Source organism: Rhamphochromis sp. 'chilingali', assembly GCF_963969265.1.
Source record: "Rhamphochromis sp. 'chilingali' genome assembly, chromosome: 8".
Classification (NCBI taxonomy): domain Eukaryota; kingdom Metazoa; phylum Chordata; class Actinopteri; order Cichliformes; family Cichlidae; genus Rhamphochromis; species Rhamphochromis sp. 'chilingali'.
The window spans coordinates 19,928,215-19,947,160 of record NC_137935.1 but is presented as its reverse complement, the minus strand read 5'-3'; the positions used below and the strand labels follow the sequence as shown (position 1 = coordinate 19,947,160).

The following is an 18,946-nucleotide window of genomic DNA, read 5'->3' as shown; positions in this document are numbered from 1 at the left end:
CCAACTGTAAAGCTGTTGCTGATATCCTTTCTGTGTCATGTCAGTCAGCAACATGCGACTCTCTCATTGAATGTAATGATCTGAGAAAACACCAGCTCTCAAGGTGAGTAATTCAAAGGTATTGTGGGGGAGGTGCCATAGTTCTGTAGATTTAGGCTGTCTCAGTGTCTTCTGTCTCTCATGTAACCCCAGACTCACTGTTCTTGTTGAATCTAAGTCTTTATGGACACTGCGATGTCATTATGTTGCTGCAGAATACAATTAGCCGCCTCTCTCGTGATATTCTTTGATAGATACAGTCTGAAACTTGTGACAAGAACATTAAAGCAACCCTGGAGCTATTGGAAGCTGGCAACTAACAATATGATGTTCAAACTGCAGCTACTGTTTATATGATAATAAAAGCATTCTTCTCCCAGTTTAATGGTTTTATGACTTGTTTCATGCTTAAACCACACTCAGATATGAGCATGTCTTCTGCCAGTTGTCACCAGTTTGTCATAATGTTAACAAAAAGCCCTTTGAAGCCAGAAATAAGCGAAATAAATTTGAGATTTTGTCAATCAACAGCAGCTTATGGCACACTTTCGAGCTTTCCTACAGATTCTGAGCGGATTAGCTTATGGCAGAGGATGAAACTGGAGAAAGATCATGAGTACTAGTTTCACAGGCTATGATGGATGTGACACATAAAGCAAGCGCCTCAGCTTTTTTGTTTAAACTTTACAGTGACGGATGCTCACCAGTACAGTTTAGATCTCTCCACCAGAGCGTATGTGTCTCCATCACCGATGAACGATCGGCAGTTCAGACATGTGAAGCATTCTGGGTGATATTTCTGTTCCCCTGCGACCTGTTAAAAAACACACATACATGCAAAGACATAAATGAACATGTAAACAGAGTGGTGGAGTCCGATGTTAAATAGATTTTTCTCCTATCTAAAGACGAAAAATGTAGCAATATTTCAGGGTTTTTGAGCAACAAGCAACACGAGGCTGCCTCTGGAAAGAAGGGCGAGATCTGGTGATTGAGGGTAATCATTAGTCTCATGCACAAACATCGAGTTTGCTGCTGCCAGATGCCCTCCAGAGCTCGGGGCAGTTTTGCAAACAAGAGAGAGAATTGAGTTATGGCCAATAAAGAAAACAGACCAGCCGATAATTCATACTGGCAGCTCTGAGGGTGAAGCTCTGGGTGTTCCTCAGACCAGAGACCACTAACATGACCAGAAAAATCAAGCATCAACACCCCCACTTTTAATGCCGCTCCCTGTCCTTGCTTGTTGCGACACTCATCGACTAAAATAATCGATTAAGTATCCTTCGATGTATTATTATCGACTCCTTCAGGTAATGTGGCGCCTGTCCGTGCAAACGACCCACCCACTCAAAGGCTTAATGATTAAACATGAGACATGAAATTAAGTACCTAAGGTCAAGCCCATGAGAGCCATTTGCTCCCCAGAGGCTGTGCTTGTTAGTCCATTTTTTGCTTTTAGTGGCAGAAATTTTTGGAGGGAGTGGACCCCTTGACAGCACTCCTCAACTGCACTGATTTACAATGCTAATGAGATACAGGAGGACTAAGAAGGGGCACCGCGTGGAGGAGAGCTGGACAAAGAATAATCAATCACATGCAAACAGAATTTACTCATTCAGGCTGTTCCGTTATTTAACTTTCTGATAAACTAGTGGAGAAATAATCACCAGAATACCTGATGAAATATTAACGTTGACTGTGCCCCTGCAATACTGCATATGATTCAGGTCATTATAAAAAGGACTCATGGCTGCAAACCTGAATCAGCCTCTAAGCAGAACTACTTTTAAATGGTAGTAAACCTAAAAACAGAGAGGGGAAAAGTGAAGATCAAAGAATCAATGAAAACCTCCGTCTACAGCCATATGTCGACTACTCCTCCCTCCTGGGAAAACAGCAGTGAAGACACACAAACAAGTAAACACATGTCGAGGCCTTGAGCTGCAGCAAGGGAGACCCCGCAATTAATTTATGGCTTTTTAAAGTAATTCAGCTCCTTCCAGCTACACAGCAATAAAATATGCCCCCATCCTGACTTATTTGTATGTTAAATATTTCAGTTTCTGCTTTTGAAGTTAAAAACAACAAAAGTTAGAGTCTGCCACTAACAGGAGAATAAGAGTCGACTTGTATCCTAAGAACAAAAGAGGAGAAAATAGAAAATAGGCTCTGTAATGGACACAGGGAACGAGGCAGCTGCGAGGTTAATCGACCAGCTTAACATCTTTATTCGTCAACTAAGCAGTCACAAAAAGAGGAGCCATAAAAATTACACCGTGACTTCGAAAGGACATGTAAACACAACCTAAAGCAGCAAGTGCTGTGAGAATGGGAGATCATTGTAAAGTTAAACACAAAAGCTGCCCGATTATTTTTAGCGCCACATTTTCTCTAAGGTGTAGATTTCTCTTAGGTGCAGCCCTGCAAATAAATTAAGAAGACAGGAAGAGAGGACAGCTGGACGGAGATGAAACGGACGTGTGGCTCTGCACGCCCTGACTCTGTGGCGGCCATTTGCTTGCTATGCAGACACAACAGACACACACACCCTCTTTAAACCCGCATGTGACAGGCGACAGCTGCTCCCCTCACACTTAGGACGTGGTCTCCCTCTAAAGTGTGGATTGAGTGATTAAAAATAAAGGACAAAAGATGAAATACGAAATCACTCAATGGAAAAAAGAAAAAGAAAAAAAGGTTTGAGAAACACCAAATGCATTAATACACCACTGGTTCCACATCCTATCCTGACATAAGGTCTGTGGGCGTGTGTCGAGTCTGCATTAGCTCATAGTCATGCTCAAGAGTGTGTGCGATGGTGTGCGCTAGCCTCGTGTCCTCTTCGAGTGAACACAAACCAAACAGAGAACACATGTCTGCCTGGGGGGGAGAGGAAGTGGGTCCACGGGGTCCAGGAGTAACCGGGTCAAGCTGCCGTTACTCTGCTGCCACGTGCGCCATGTTCACGGGATGACAGAGAGAAATGAAGCTAAAGAACAGTTGAGGTCTTTGCAGCTTCTGTGCTCAAATGTTTATACTAATGATGTTTTTAAAGAGTGTGGAGTTTACTAAAAGTGCAGTTTTAATGCTAATTTCTTCTACATGTATATATGTAATTCTATATATAACATTCATGAAGGAAGTTGGTTTGTTTGGTGTCATTAACAGCCTAGTGCACTGTAACTTGAAATTAGTTTATTTAATCTTCTCAATTAGTTTAATATTCAGCAAACTGATAGAAGTTAGCTACACAACAGCTACACTTGCCAAATAGTTGGTACATTATTTGTTACTAAGTCTAATCATAAGAGTTATTAAACGCTGGTTCTCTTCTACAGTCTGCTTTGCCGTGTCCGATCACGGCAGATGGCTTCTCTTTCCCTTAACCTGGTTTTCTTCCTGTTAAAACAGAGTTTTTCCTTTACACCGTCACCAGGTGTTTGCTCATAGGGGTTGTTCGATTGTTGACGTTTTCTCTCTATTACTGTAGATATTATAAAGCACCTTGAGGCCGCTGTTGTTGTGATTAAGTGGCATATAAGTAACACAGAATTTAATTGAAATGACTTGAATTGAATTGAATGACTCATCTCTACATCAAAACTATTTTTTAGCTTCTTTCCAAGATGTGGATTAAGCCTAATCCCAGGTAAAAAAAAAAAAAAAAAGAAAGAAAGAAAAAAAAAGTTTTTGTGTTCTGGCTAATCCATGTCTGGGGAACTGGGCACTTGAAACAAGTTTTAAACAAGTTTTAACCAAGCTGGGTAAATCTTACAACACACAGGCTAAATGTTAGAAGAGCTCATACAAGTGAATCTAACAAAAGTCATGTTTGGAGAGAAGCCTTTAATTTAGTAGCAGAATTTCATCATCAGCGTGTGAAACAGAATCAAGGAGAGTCTTCATGTTAAATTGTGAAAGTCATTGCTGGAAAGTTTCTTCACAATGACCTCATCATCTTGTTTTTACTATATCACACTATATGTAGATAAAAGTATCTACTGTCTGACACATCAGTACTTAAGTTTTTGTTTTGTTTTTTAAATTCTATTATCTGAATTTTCTCCAAACACTGAGGATCCCTCAAGTTTAAAGAGCTCACTCCTTAAACAGTTTAGCATACATCATCACCACATTATTAAGTGGTTGCAGTCTGCGGGGTTTTTCTGGTGAAGAAGTACTGATGAGGTGATGGGGAAGAAAAAATTCTAAGTAGTTTCGAGTGTTACCTCATTACCACCAACGTGTGACCGTCACCCACAGACACTTTTAGGTTAACGTAGCCTTCAAACTTTGTTTGTTTTTTAATGATTTATAAGTGCAACCTTAGAGTGGCTGTGGAATGTGAAGTGACCCTTGGAGGTTGTTTTTTAGGAATTTACAACAGTGTAATACTCTCAGTGACAGATAAAACAACAACACTGAGGCCTGAGTAAATACAGTTATAATTAGCATGTAGATTATGTTACAAACACATGGGCTGAAAAAACTAAGGCAGACCAGTGGCGGCAGTTCCTTATATAAAATTTCAAAGACACGTTTTTACAGTTAACAGTCTCTCATTTCTATTTCATACGTCATGTTCCAACCCAAATCATTTAGTTCTTGTTTTGCTCCGGTTTTGCTTCAAGATCTTTCATATCTTCTTCGTGACATTTTTCCATTTCCATCACATCATTTCACATTTTCCTCACTGATTATCTTTACTAATGAAAGCCTTATACAGCAATGAATACAAAGGACCACAAACAGATGCCACATGTCTGATCGCAGACGTGAAGAACTTTCTAGAAAACAGCAGGGCCAAAGCACTGGGAAGTTGACACACTGATCTCACGTCTTAAGTGAAGACATAATGATTTTTATGAAACTATATTAACAGCAAAGTAAATGTGAGATGTTTAATGAGAAAAAACTTGAATATATTTGAATATATTGTTTTTTAACTTATCTATTTAAGGAATACATTAGTGGAAATCTGATGCCTCTGGGACACCACAGGAACACAGTCAAAGGATAACGTCACCAGACGCTTGCAGGTCTGCATATCCAAACCATTGACTATTTGTACAAATTTCCTAGGCATACACACCAAACATGAATAAAGGTGCACCCATTCTGAAACAGAACCCCTGCAGCTAGAAGCACCGGTTGGATCCTCTGACTTAACAACACTCTTGCAAAACGTGAAAGAATGACCTCATATCAACAACGCAAAGGGTGACTCTGAATGGACTCACAGGATTATAGGAGATCTGGCTTTGCTTAAACCCGTCCTTGATGTAATGAACTTTCCTCTGAGGCATCCTACATGAGCTAAACAGAAATACGCAGTCCATATGTGACTGAGTTCACTGAAAGCAAAACAAAATTTTAATAGCTGTGTTTAAAAAAAATGACATCATGTGGGGGAATAGTCAGAAGAGCATGTGTATCTGATACCTGATTTGCTGCACTGAGATTGAGCTACAACTGGGTCAAATACTAAAATCTGTCAAAGGGATTTCCTAAAGCTTTAACACAGAGTATGATCAAGATGCTGCACAAAACTGCAATCAAAGCTGGCTAAACAGAAATCAAGTAAAAAGAAGATGAAGCTACAGTACACATCATTTAAGCAAACATAATTAGACTGAAAGGCTGACAGGGAAGACAGTGGGTCACACTGATGCTGTCTGAATGGAAACCCCCTTCCGTCACAAACCGTACAGTGCCACAGCATACCCTGGCCTCCGCTTTGGAAAGCTGCTATTCAGCCTGTCGGCCCCCCTCCCTCTCTTTCTGCAAGTCTCAAATCCACTTTCATTAAAAATAAATAAATAAATGAAAATGTCCTGACAGTGATTTTTAAAAATAATCTTTTTGAATGTGCTAGCACTTTTATGTGAGGAAGAACGCATCCTAAAAATAGCATGTGTGCCATGGCTCATCACATTTTCATGACACTGGAGCAGAAAAAAAGACGCATATCTGTAATTAGAAAAAGCAATACACTGACCCAGTTTAAAGGGACACACAAAACACACCATATTTCATGCTCTGGCTTTAACATTAAAGAGGCATGCTGGAACAAGACTGTGCAGAAGCAACCGGCAAACTATCTGAACCAGCTTAGAGACCTGCTTCGCTGCCTCCCCGCCGGCTCATGAATACTATAAATCAATCAGAAGACACCCAGAGTGTCAGCATCAGCATCAGCAGCAGCGAATAGGCTCACCTTCTTATCCCTTTTCCACAGCCTGAGACAGCAGAAGCTCCAGAAAAATAAATCTCCCACCATGTCAACGGGAGCCGGCGTCTCTCCTCTTCGCTGTTCTAGTTCATTCTACTGAGGCAGGCGATTTCCCCCGCTGTCATAACAAAACACTGGCAGCAGCCAAAGCAGGCAGCAAGAGAGCACTGAGAGGGGGAGGAGAGAGCGAGCAGCCCACGCCTATGCAGCTGAGCTCATCTCTGAATCAGTGCCACTCCTCCTCTCCCCCCCAACCACTCTGCCTTCCCCTTCTCTCTCGCTCACTTTTGCTATGACATCATCGTTTCCTGTTTGGCCCAGCCCACTCTTGTACACGCTGTCAGCTTGCCGGCTGCTTCGCACCCCCTCCGCCCAACCCCCCACGGTGTCTTCAGAGAATTCCTTCCCTCTCCCCCTATTCCTGTAATCACATTTTGAAAGCGGCAACAGTCACAGGCCTGACTTATTGAATGTTATGCTATGGAAAGTTGTTTTTTGTTTTTTTAGGTTGGACTAATTTGTTTGTGTTGCATGTTTAATTTAGTGTTGTGCTGAACTAGGTAAAGTGAATACACTGGGCTTGTTATTTTCTTCCTTTAAACAAAAAAACTAAAATTGCAATTACTGATTCTTTTCAAATCTCAAATATTAATAGTAAAGCAAACCACAGTGAAAGCAAGCCACAAGCTTACTATTCAACCAAATCAACAAAACTAGTAAAACCCAAGTAAAAATAATACAGCCTAAAAATAATAACGTAATAGCAGCAAACATTTTAGAAGTTAAACCTTTAAAAACTGTTTAATATAATAATTAATATTTTATTTTAAGTGTTTTTTCTGACCAACTAAAGCTTCATTCAACATCCTGCAGATCGATGGAAATGCATAACTAAATAGTAAATACTTTTTAAGTCTTGTCCTATGCTAATGTCAGATTACAACAGGCAGGATTTCACCACATAAAGTTGAAAAAAAGTTCAGAGACAGCTCTTTGTTACATATACTGTAAAATAGGTGTGTCCTATTGCGCTTTTCCCGTCTTAGCTTGTACAGAACAGTTCGGCACAAACATGTCGTGCATGCCAAGAAGTCCAAGTCTCTGCCCTCACTTTAGACCGGTGCTGGAGGACCATCTGAGTGTGCACTGTGCAGATATTAATAGACATTCAGACCCATTCACGCTAAAGTGGTGGAGACAGACTGCAGTGAGAGACAGCTGCCAGTAAGCATATGATATGGATTCATATTATCTTAATAATGTGATTATTGGAAGGTCTAGTGACAAAAAGCTTTTATAATGATTCCAAACTTTGCTAATCTAATAGCAATACACAGTACATGGGAGTCAAGATTCAATATAAAGAATGTCTCTTGCAAAAGGTCCTAGGCCAAGTCAGCATTAACCAAGCAGGGTTTTTGTTGGTAGGAGAGACTGAAGCTCTAGGAAAATAATCAGTAAAGGTTTTCACACAGAAATGCAAACAAATTATATAACAAGGCATACACAGTTCTCACAGATATATGTTAATGCTAAGTCAGAGACAGAGCTCCTGGGATTCTTTAATTTTAACCTTTATACCCACTTAACAATCTCACTTGTGACACTGTAGCCAGGATGTAAAGTGTACAAAAGTATGGTTAGTTACACTCACTGGACATTTTTTATATATACCTATTTAAGCTGTTGTTAAATGTCTAATTAGCCAGTCACATGCCAGGATGCATACAGCATGCATTTAGGCATGTACACGGTCAAGATGACCTCTGAAGTTCAAAGTGAGCTTCATGATCAGGAAGAAAGGTGATTTAAGTGACTTTGAATGTGCCGTGGTTGTTGATTCCACATGGGCTAGTTTTGTATTTCAGAACTCGCTGAAAGAAAAACCACACTTTGTGCCACTCCTGTCAACTTAGAACTGGAAAGTGAGGTCTTATTTTCAAATCTCAAATTAATACAGCATCTTTGTGATGTCGCAGAACAGGTGATTTGCATTATGAATGTTCAGCCAACAAATCTGCGTGGCACTGTCACGGAAACGTGGACCAGAGTCACTAAGAAACCTGATCCTCCAAAAGAAGCATTATAATACACTATAGTGTCTATCTGAATAGGCAAATATTTCTGTTATTCATGATCCAAGGCAGAGAAAAACAAACAAAAATAAACAAACAAAAACATTCTTGACTGTCTTAGTATGCAGAATACTACTTAGTTAATTATATATATTAACTTATATATATAATTATATATAAGTAATGCTGATTCATCAAATGTTAGCTTCATGGTTACTTGCGCAGTTCTGACCAGGTTTAACATTATGATCAAATTTCACTATAGAAATCCAATGAAAACTTCAGCTTAACTGTCACTGCTTACAAATTGAGAAAAAGGGAGGGATTGCTACTGTGCTTAATTTGTCTGCATGCAGGAGCGTACTCTACTCATACTCAGCAAGCTCAGTGAGCAGTCATTAAGTATTTAATTTCCCATCTGATAAAGTTACTGTCATGCACTGGAGGAAATTCACCCTCTGTTCACCAGGTGGTTATTTTTATAATGCTATGATGTCACTAGAAAATTATGAACTGAGTATTTTCTCAGAAATGTCACTAGAATAGGATACAACAAGTATGTTATGAAGTAAATATCCTTTTAATTAGGATTGTGTTATATTCTTTAAGAAGCTGATTTCATGAGTAATAAAACAAACTTCCTTAAATTATTACACTCTGTGGAAGCGATGCAGAGATATTAACCCAATTACCAGATGAACGCTGGGAAGTCTGAAATATTCTGTAATATATTTCCAGCTGTAAGCAAAGCAAGGTTCGGGACTTTAATCAACTTTAGATAAATCTACATACAAACTGCTGTAAAACAAAGAACTAAATACAATCCGTGAGGTATTCAACTAGAAAGAATTAGCAACAGGAGTGAAAAACTGCATCAGTAACCTGTATAGTGTGTGACACTAAACTGGCCTCTTTGCAGAAAGCAAAAGTTAAGTTCAGTCCAAGCTGCAGGCACAGAACTCAGAAGTGAAACCCAACAGCCCACAGCTACCCTACGGGGGGGAATTCAGCCCACAGAGGTGGCTGTTCTCATCAGTGTTTCCACACCGGGAAGAGGAAATGATAAACAAGTGTCTTAACACATTTTACTGAAGGCCATTTGCAGATTACTATGTCTGATTAAAATATTTAAAACAGGGAAGTGATCGTAACATAATCTATTTCCTGCCATCAAACAGGGCACAGTGTGAGAACCTGGCCTCTGAGAGGGAGTTCATATTCAGACTTCAAAATACGATGCAAATTAAAGAGATTACAACATGCTGAAAGAGAGCTTTAAACCAGTTAGTTACTGATGAGATCAACGGCTGCTCTCGAAAAAGCAGTACCACAATCTGAACTGCAGCATCTTAAACATATGTTTTGGCAACACATTAGATGTATCTGTCCTCACTTAGTGGCAAAAGAATCATCAGGCAGTTACAGAAACAACTGGCAGACTCCCATGTACACACAAGACACATCAGACCAGTGGGAGTTGGTAAAGTTCAGTGTAGATCTGGGACTTTCCACTGGTTTTACAGCCAACCCAGACACAAGTATTACTTAATATTAACTAAAAATGAAAAGCAACATTTGTATACCCTCACTCAACCTAAATCTGCTGAACAGTTCAAATGAAAAACTATGTACACAAATGCCTATATTTCATCATTTAACTTATTTTAATATAATAAGCTAATCTATGTAATCATTAACACCGCACAAAGTTTCAGATACATCTGACTGAGTGAAACTGAAAACAACAGTAACGTGTCAAGAACACAACAGAAGTACAGCACATGTTGTAACAGGGTTTTGAAATTCTCATAAAGGAACACATGATGCCAAAGAAAAGAAAAGAAAATTCCAAAGACTCACAAACACTTGTGATTTCAGGGAAACGCCTCGGATTTTACCTCCAACTGTTTCAGTACATCTTGTATTCTAAGACACAGCAAGGGAAAAGTCCCTGAGATTTATTGTTTAAGGCCTGTCAGGCCAGAATAACCGGCATCTCTCCAAAGCTGTCAGTAACACAACGCAATGAAAACTAACAAACAGCAAACTTGGAAAGGGTTTGGGACCTGATGGACACGCTGCATATAAACTCAGGCCATACAATCGTTTTGTTTAGTAATAATTTCAATTAATATAAAAAGTTTACTTTCTCATGAACAACCAAGTGCAGTGCTTCCTGTGAGACTCCTCAGCGCATTTTATTTCCCCATCAACTTTACACTTTTATACAACATGTTTATTAACTAGTCCTCTGATTTGGTTTGTCTTTTGTGGAAAGAGCTTTGCCTTAGTAACTGTATGATTCTGTAGGAGCAGAAGTGGCAGTACAGGCAGCAGCGCTAATGTCAGACACATTCATATATTTGACTTACTTTGTAGATGTTTTTGTCTTCCCTTTTTTCTTTTGATTTTCCATTTTAACTTCATTTTGGCTCAGTTAGACAAACCATATACAACTATATATGCAACCTGAGCTGAAAATCACATCAGATTTACTATGCAGGCGGCCGCTTGCCAAGTATTGCAGACTTTATACAGCATATTTACAGTGTACCTGTATTTAGTGCTACACAACCCAACTTAGAGTCTCTTAAAACATTTCCACATTTCTCAATCTTGAACTGTTCTGCTCTTTTCCTCTTCTACTTTGTTCCTTCTACTTCTGCTCTCCTACTTCTTCAAAACTAATGTATGTCTCATATATGCAGCAATGTGAAGCAGTTTTACTCATTTTTGACTCATATCTATCATGCACTACCATCAGGGAGGTGTTTGAAATTCCCTCTGTAGCATGACAACTAGCCCAAACATACTATCAGAGCCCTAAACAACTATCATAGCAACAATATGAATGGAGCTTCTACATCCCTAAGCATAGTGGAGATGGTCAGGGACCAAAGAGGACTGAATCCAAAAATGAACTGTGACAAGTTCAAAGAGTTAAGGTAGAGTCTAACAGAAATCTGTGAACTGCTGCTTTTTTAAGCCATGCAATAAACAAGAATGTAATTTAGACTTGTGTAAAGTAAACCCAACTTAGAAAAAAACTCAGTATTCCAAAAGTGTTATTCATTTTTTCTATTTACAGCACTTTGTATTTGCACTTTGTCCAGAATCAGAGCTCAGACTGCACCACAGCCATCACAGTCAACAACAACAAAAGTTCCTGCTGGCATGCAGGGCCGACTGACAGCAAAGCGCTGTGGCAAAGATAACAAAGTAAGAGTGAGAAACAGTCAAAACAATCCACTCTCAACCTTTGGATAATTACCAGGCTCGGGTCGATGTCTGGCACAGTTTCCATTGGATGGATCTTGGCCCTGATTTGTTTGCAGAAAGGCTGACTGACTCTAAACTGAATGGGGGCACAGCTGGGATTACTGCAGATTCATTTGTCAGGAGGAGGAGTAATGGAGGGAAAGAGTGATGAGAGGAGAGGGAATTCAATTCCATCTGTTCATTGCATAAATCAGTGCAAGTACAGGTAGGTAGTAAATAACTAAGAGTTATTCTCTACCTGAATTAACTTCTGTCAACTTCCAGCTTAAGGTGCTGAGAACAGCAGAGGTTGTAGACACACACTTGTTTACACACCAACAGCCCCTTCAATAAAATATAACAGCCTAAGACATACTGTTAGATTTATTTGGTTTAATAGCCCCATCCACAGGGTAGCAGTGGTTACGGTCCAAAACAATAACAGAGACACATGGAGCAATCAGGAAATTCAAAGGGAGACTGAAACCACCAAAGCATTTCAAGCTTAATATTTCATTCTTGATCCTGGAAACTGTAGTAGCCAAAATAATCTCCACTTGTCTCCACCGAGAGACTCTTCTTCTGGGATTTTCAACCATAAAAAAATATTACCCTGACATGTACAAGAAAGTCCTAAAAGAAAAGCTGCTCCCCTTATTTACAAGGGATCAATATAGGAAGGAGTTCCGCATATTTGATTTGGCAGGATGCACTTTCTTACACATTCCTCAAGGGATTTGTCTTCTCCCAGGATCAAACCAAGGATCTGCAAAGGTGTAAACTACTGCACTGTGGAGCCACTACAAGAAAGTCCTAAAGTGCCTAAAGGAAAAAAGAACCAGTCAAACTCAGTCTTTCTGAAGAGTAACCGTGTAACATCTGGAATCGATGTTTTATTACACTGAAGAAATAATTTAATCACTTAACTGTACAGACTTTGTGTTTTTGTCCTGTTTTGATTAGAGAAGGATCAACTTCAATTTTTTGGGCTATCCCATTTTTGGATTTTCTCCAAGTGTGACCTACAGATACCATTTTTTTTAGATTCTGACTTCCTCTCTAAAAATGACAGCATGTGCAAGTAAAAGTCAACTTTCTTCAATGCAAAATTGAATTTTCATTATAAAAGACATTATTAAACTTCACAATTTCTTTATAATCCCCCCAAGCTGCAGTGAGTGACAGGATCTTCTATAGACAGCTAAAAATATAGTGCTTTACTCTGGAAGCAGGTGTAAATAATTAACTGAAAATGAGTTGCTGAACCCCCAAATTCAAAGAGATCTTTTTCTTTACCAAACAGAAGCTCATACAACATATTTAACAAAACAAATGTCAGGTACTTAGAATTATATTACAGGCATGTTAAGAATTTGTTAGCCTCCTTAAATGTCCATGTTCAGCTGGGTGAAGGTGAATAAAGAGTCTGATGTGATTTGTTGTCACAATTGCTTTCATGGTGTTTCCCCTACAGTTTACTTTAATTCTATCATGTTGTGTGTGACTGTGCACATGACTATTTGCCTATCTACACTGTTGTGCATTTGTTCCACATGCATGAAACAGACCAGCTCGCAACTGGACATGTGTGAGGATGACCAGTCAATTCCAATCCCTGCCTGGTCAATTAGTGCACCCCTAGTTCTAATTCATTTTCTACTTTGACACTGTCAGTGTAATCGTGAATTTAAAAAAAAAAAGTGTCAAAATTTGCTTGTATTAGATAGTTGAGATGTGAAAACGAACTAAAATGTACAGGACACAAGCGTTCTGATATACCAGCTTGATGCAAATAGCTTATTAACTCCTCCAAGCTTCTCTAATCTGTGAATGGAAAAACTTTCAGACTTTTGCACCTTTGTCTCAAAGGCATTCATATTGTTTACTCAAGCAATAACTGTCTCTGGAAAGTGCGAAAGTGAGCTTTTGCCTACCTTCTTATGTCCACACACTAAGTTGCTGCACAAAGCTGGCACTCTTGTTGCACTGTTAGTTTGGGAAAATTACTGAAATGATCTGATACACCCCAAACATTTAAAAGCAAGAGCATGAGGGCATTTCATACAATCCATAGCTTTGTGATTTGATTTACGGACAAGCATTTTTATGGATGCATCATGAATGAAGCACTGATGATGCTGTGTTATTGTTGTATGTCAATAAACTGCACATAGTAAACACACAAAGAAAAAACAAATCTAGGCGTTGCTTGTGGACATTACTGTAGCAGGAGAGATGAAATCCTGTGAAACACAAAAACAGCTCTTCCATGTTTGTCTGCAGACTCTGACTCATCACTGCATGATGGAGCTCAAAATGGTTTCACCGACTGTGACAGCAGCTTTTTAAGGTGCAGTGGCCTCAGTGATTTTTAAAAATAGGATTGTGCTTTCCTACTAATCTGCATAGGCGTCAGAGTGACTGTGCAGGATGGGAGTAGGCTTCTCCTTCTTTATGGGGTGTGGCACAGATGTAGGGAGCTGACCTTGGTCTGCATGTGTGCACAGTGATACAATTGGACTGGCTCACCAATCTTAAATTTGCTAAAGTGCAGCTGCAGAGACAGTCAATCAGTGACTCTGCACTGTAAGAGAAGCAATAAACAAGAAAGAGAAGGAGAAAGAGGTAGCAATCACTCCACCTAATTCACTTTACAGTCTCCTCTGTATCATTACTGAGATTGCACAGCAAAGGGCAAGCTGTCTGGAGGCAGAGGAATGATAAAATACACACATGGACCCAAACATTGCATTCTGCTAGCTTCTGCTTCTGACCAGGAGGAAAATGTGGAAAACCAGATACTCGATATGCAAAGAATGAACTCAGCTTCCCCCCATCAAAGGACCACCAGCGTGTGGGTGGCAATAACTGCACACTATTACTTCAAAGAGCCACTAGACAAATCTTACTGCGACTACCACATTTTACTATGGTAAAATGTTGCACCTCTAGACAGCTGCAGCAAACCTGGTCGCTCATAGCTTGCATGGAAGACACAGACTCTTCACTGCTAACAGGTGTGAACAGTATGGCACAAATGTTCACTTTCGAAGTAAAAGTTGTTGGTTGCAACACCTGCAACAATAACGTTTGCTCTAATGGGTATCGTGAACACGACATACCAAAAACCAAAACAGCTGTTTACTTTAATAATGAATGAGCTTTGCTTCATGAACAAACTGTACACACTGACCACATTTCTATGTAAATTTACAAGTTTGTTACTTCAATAAGACATTTAAGGTCAGGCATGCAGCAACTGCTCTTTCACTTTTCTAAAATAACAAGAACAAAAGATCAGATAAGTAGCTATATTTGGGCTTATCCAGGTAACATCAGTGTTAATGGTGAGTATTTGGTATCACAAAGCCGGTTCACTTCTCACAGGGCTACACTGCCATGGGAACTTGTTGCAGGCCTATTCTGCTCAGGAGCAAGATAAGAGATAAGAGAACAACATATACAAAACCACCTCAGGGTGACGATCATTCTATGGAAAATCACATAATCACTCCTGGAATATCTCTGCTAGTTGGGATGTTGATTGTAGCCAGGAATAATAGTCAAGTAAGAAATATAGATTCAGATACAGAAAACATAGCCTTGGTGTGTTGAACTTGCTTTGTAAGGGAATCTCCTGGAAATGGCCTAATGTTTGTGCTAAGAGGTGATCTTAGCAGCATAGGAAGACTGTTTTTTGCAGCTGAAATTACAGTGTGAACCATCCAAATATCATCTTGGCTGCATCTCTCCAACCACCTCAGCAACGACGAGTTAACACGCCAGGAGATTTGCAAACAGGCACAAAACAACATCAGAAAAAAACCCGCCATCCATTTGCATTTCTGCTACTGCTGGCATTGCACTGGCAGGGAAACTGGGCCCTCAGATATATAAAGACAACATATTTTATTACACCAACATACAATATTAATCAGTCTCTCCAGGCTTTGAATGTGTGTGATTCCATCACTAATCAACAAATAGACACAAGTCTCTTTTGGTGCTGGTATCTTGTCTTTTCTATAATGCAGCAGCACTTATCAGCGGAAGCCAAGTTTATCTGCTTTCCAGCACTGTGGCCACATCTATTGTGCACTCAAACCTCTCCTGTGTCACAACAAGAGCTCGGACTTTCACTGGAGGTCTGTAAGAAGATCTCTCTAAGCTGCCAAAGGCATCAGGGTCAGTTATAGGTCTGGCACATGTCCTATTAAAATCTACGCTTGTTGGCGCACAGCAGCCAGTGAGGCTGTAAACGTACAGGCTCAGATGTGTGTATGGGTCTGTCACGGCCTGAACTCAAGGTTTATCGGCAAACCAAGAACCGTGGGGGTGCTAAGTGATGAGTTAAGTGGCAGATCCTCTTACCATAATGAGGCCAGTGGTGATCGGGTCGTTGCAGCCATGGCACAGCTCCCCAAATTTGGCCCAGTAGTCCTTCTTGCAGAAGAGCCGGCCATCTTTTTCATAATACCAGTGGGACAGCGAGGCGCTGCACTCACAACACCTAACAGGAGAGGAGACAGAAACGGACACAAGAACAATTAATTTAACAGAAGATTAAAGACAAAGTAATACCACTGCTCCCTTAAACATGAATAATCCAAACATAATGAAGATGATCAAGTCCCTTTGCAGTCGTAAAAGAGGAAAAGTAAATTAAACTTTTTGACAACACAGAAATTAAAAACATACAACAACCAGAATGAAATATTTGAATTGCAACAAACCAAACCAAAAGTTTTTCCAATTTACGATATTCTAATAAAAAAAAAAAAAGAAATAAAATAAACTAACCTTGCTTTCATATTTAAAATGGGCAGACAAAACAGATGAATTAAACAATTACATGTAAAATCATTTACTGCTGATCAATATTATAAACAGATTCATCAGCTGTTATTTTCAGCACCCTGAGTAGTTCAGTCAACCTGCAGGTCAGACCTCCAGGAAAGTTAAGTGGTGCACAGCAGATTGACTTGTTATTGTGCTGACAGAACATAATATTGTACTGCTCTCTGTAAACCATACTTTAACCCTCCTAATGACGCCTTGCAGAGCTCCAAATTATAGTTTTCATAGCGATAACAAGTTCCTTCGTGGCCCCGTCACACACCACGCAATAGGCAAATGATAATACATTAACCCACAGCTTATGACTGGAAAAACAAAACAGAGTCACAGCAAAAAGAAAACATGAACGATAAACAGAGCAAACACTACGTCAACCGACGTAGCCTAGTAAGCTAGGCTAAGTTAGCCTAGTAAGCTAGCATAAACCTAGAATAAATAGGATAAATAAAGTGTATCTTATGTTATCTTTATCGTATTTTGATTAATTCACAACCCCAATATCAACAAAGTTTGGACGCTGTGTAAAATGTCAACAAAAAGGAATGCAAATTTTATAAACATTTTATTCACAACAGATTATAGAAAACTTTTTTTTAAACTGAGACATTTTACCATTTTAGGGAGAGAAAAAACAGCTCATTTTGAATTTGATGGCAGTAAGGTGTTAAAAATAAGCTGTGATGGGGTAACAAAAGGGTGAAAAAGTAAGCGGTGTGGACTAAGAAGAAACTGCTGGAGGGACACTTCGCAATCAATTAGGTTACCTGGCAACAGATTGGTAACATTATTGGATATAAAAAGAGCACCTTTGAGAGACAGAGTTTCTCATAAATAAATAAAAAATAAAAAATTGAGTCTACAAATTGTGGAGCAATTTCAAAATAATGTTCCTCAATGTAAAACTGCAAAGAACAAATATCTCATCATCTACAGCACATAATATCCTCAACAGATTCAGAGTAATCGAGAAATCCCCAGTGCATGGTGCAAGGCCAAAAACCAATACTGGAAACATGACGGATCTTGGGATACTCAAGTGGCATGGAAATCACTGGATGGACTCAGGAAGATTTCCAGAAGTCATCGTCTGTGAGTACATTTCACGTACAATCAGCAATTGCAGATTAAAGTTCTATGATGCAAAAAAGAACGTGATCCAGAAGCAGGACCATCCAGCTTGTTATCAGCACTCAGTTGAAAAGCTTGTGTCTCTGATGGTGCAAGGGTGTTTTAGTCCCTGTGCAACATGCAGCTTGTACACCTGGAAAGGAACCATCACTGTATATACAGATTTCACAAGAATACATGCTTCAACCAGACAACATGCAAATTTTCATTACCCTACATAACTTTAAATGTATTTATTTTATTAACATGAATTTAAAACACACAAACACACTCACACACAGACATACACACAACAAAACACTCTGTCATCAGGCTGCTCCCGTTTGAGTGTCTGAAAATAAGCCAGTGTTGTGGTATGGTTTCTGAGCCTGAGTCTACACCAGTTACTAAGAAGACGGTCTGATAGCGAGCCCAAAAAACATCCTTATCTCTAGAGCTAGTATATCACCAGAGTTTAATCGCAAAACCAGTCAGTCACCCTGATAGACATCAGATGATGACAGACAGAAGGCAGCTGAGACGGCAACAGACAAAAGGCTGTTCGTATGGTGATAGACAATGAGACAGATACGAGACACACAACTTCCAAGTTCACCTACAATGCAGATAGTACAGACTGATACACATGTGAGTGTGACATTCAAAATAAGTCCAGGTGTTTTCCTGGTAACTGATGGCAGATAAGAAAAGTAATTCTATGGGAATAGTGTGTTAATCTCTTATGGGTCAGACTTTTGTTGAACACACAACTGGGAAAGAAATGTCCATAAAAAAACAGGCTGAGTCCTCCTGATTTTCCAGCCGATCAGAAAACAATTGCTTTTTTTCTCCACACTGCATGACTTTGTGAAAGTTGTAGGCACAATAGCTCTGCATGTGTCCATAAATCAAAATGTGTGCTAATCCCCCATGCATGTGATAATGCATTGGTGAGGTAGTACACTGCTGACGTGCTTACAGACTGTGAGTGCTTGTTTGTAATCTGTCTAAATCAGTGCGTCTAGCATCCATGACTAAGTGAGCATCTCTGGTCCTTCCCAGCGGAGCTTGCCTCCCATCAGCTGGCCGTCTGGGCTCATCTCTGCTCAGGGCAGCTTAAAACAAGGGCTGCTTGCTCTAAACATATTATGGATTCAGAAGCTGGAGCATAATTGACTTTATCCCTGAGCCAGAATAATACAAGTTGATTCTAGGTGAGGGGTCAGAGTAAGAGCAACTACTACGAAAGAAGGAAGAAACAAGGACTACTTACTCTGACTGGGACAGGGTTACTAAGGCTGGGTGAGCACTTTGTTGCTGGACCTTATGCCATGCAAAAGAGCTACACAACAGCTGCAGGAAGTACTGTAGGACT

The 18,946-nt window shown here is 39.7% G+C and overlaps 1 protein-coding gene across 3 annotated transcripts in view; it reads right to left on the bottom strand.

Moving 5' to 3' along the window:
- Window positions 1-18,946, bottom strand: part of limk1a (LIM domain kinase 1a) — a 53,981-nt gene that overhangs the window by 9,567 nt on the left and 25,468 nt on the right. For 2 of the 3 annotated variants that reach the window (XM_080888978.1, XM_080888979.1), the window contains 2 exons: window positions 15,979-16,117; window positions 744-853 (listed from right to left, as the gene is read on the bottom strand). In XM_080888978.1, coding sequence (XP_080745104.1) covers window positions 744-853; window positions 15,979-16,117 — 249 coding nt within the window. Of the gene's footprint in view, window positions 1-743; window positions 854-6,259; window positions 6,478-15,978; window positions 16,118-18,946 lie in introns of those variants that run through there. The other variant, XM_080888980.1, reaches the window with a different exon arrangement.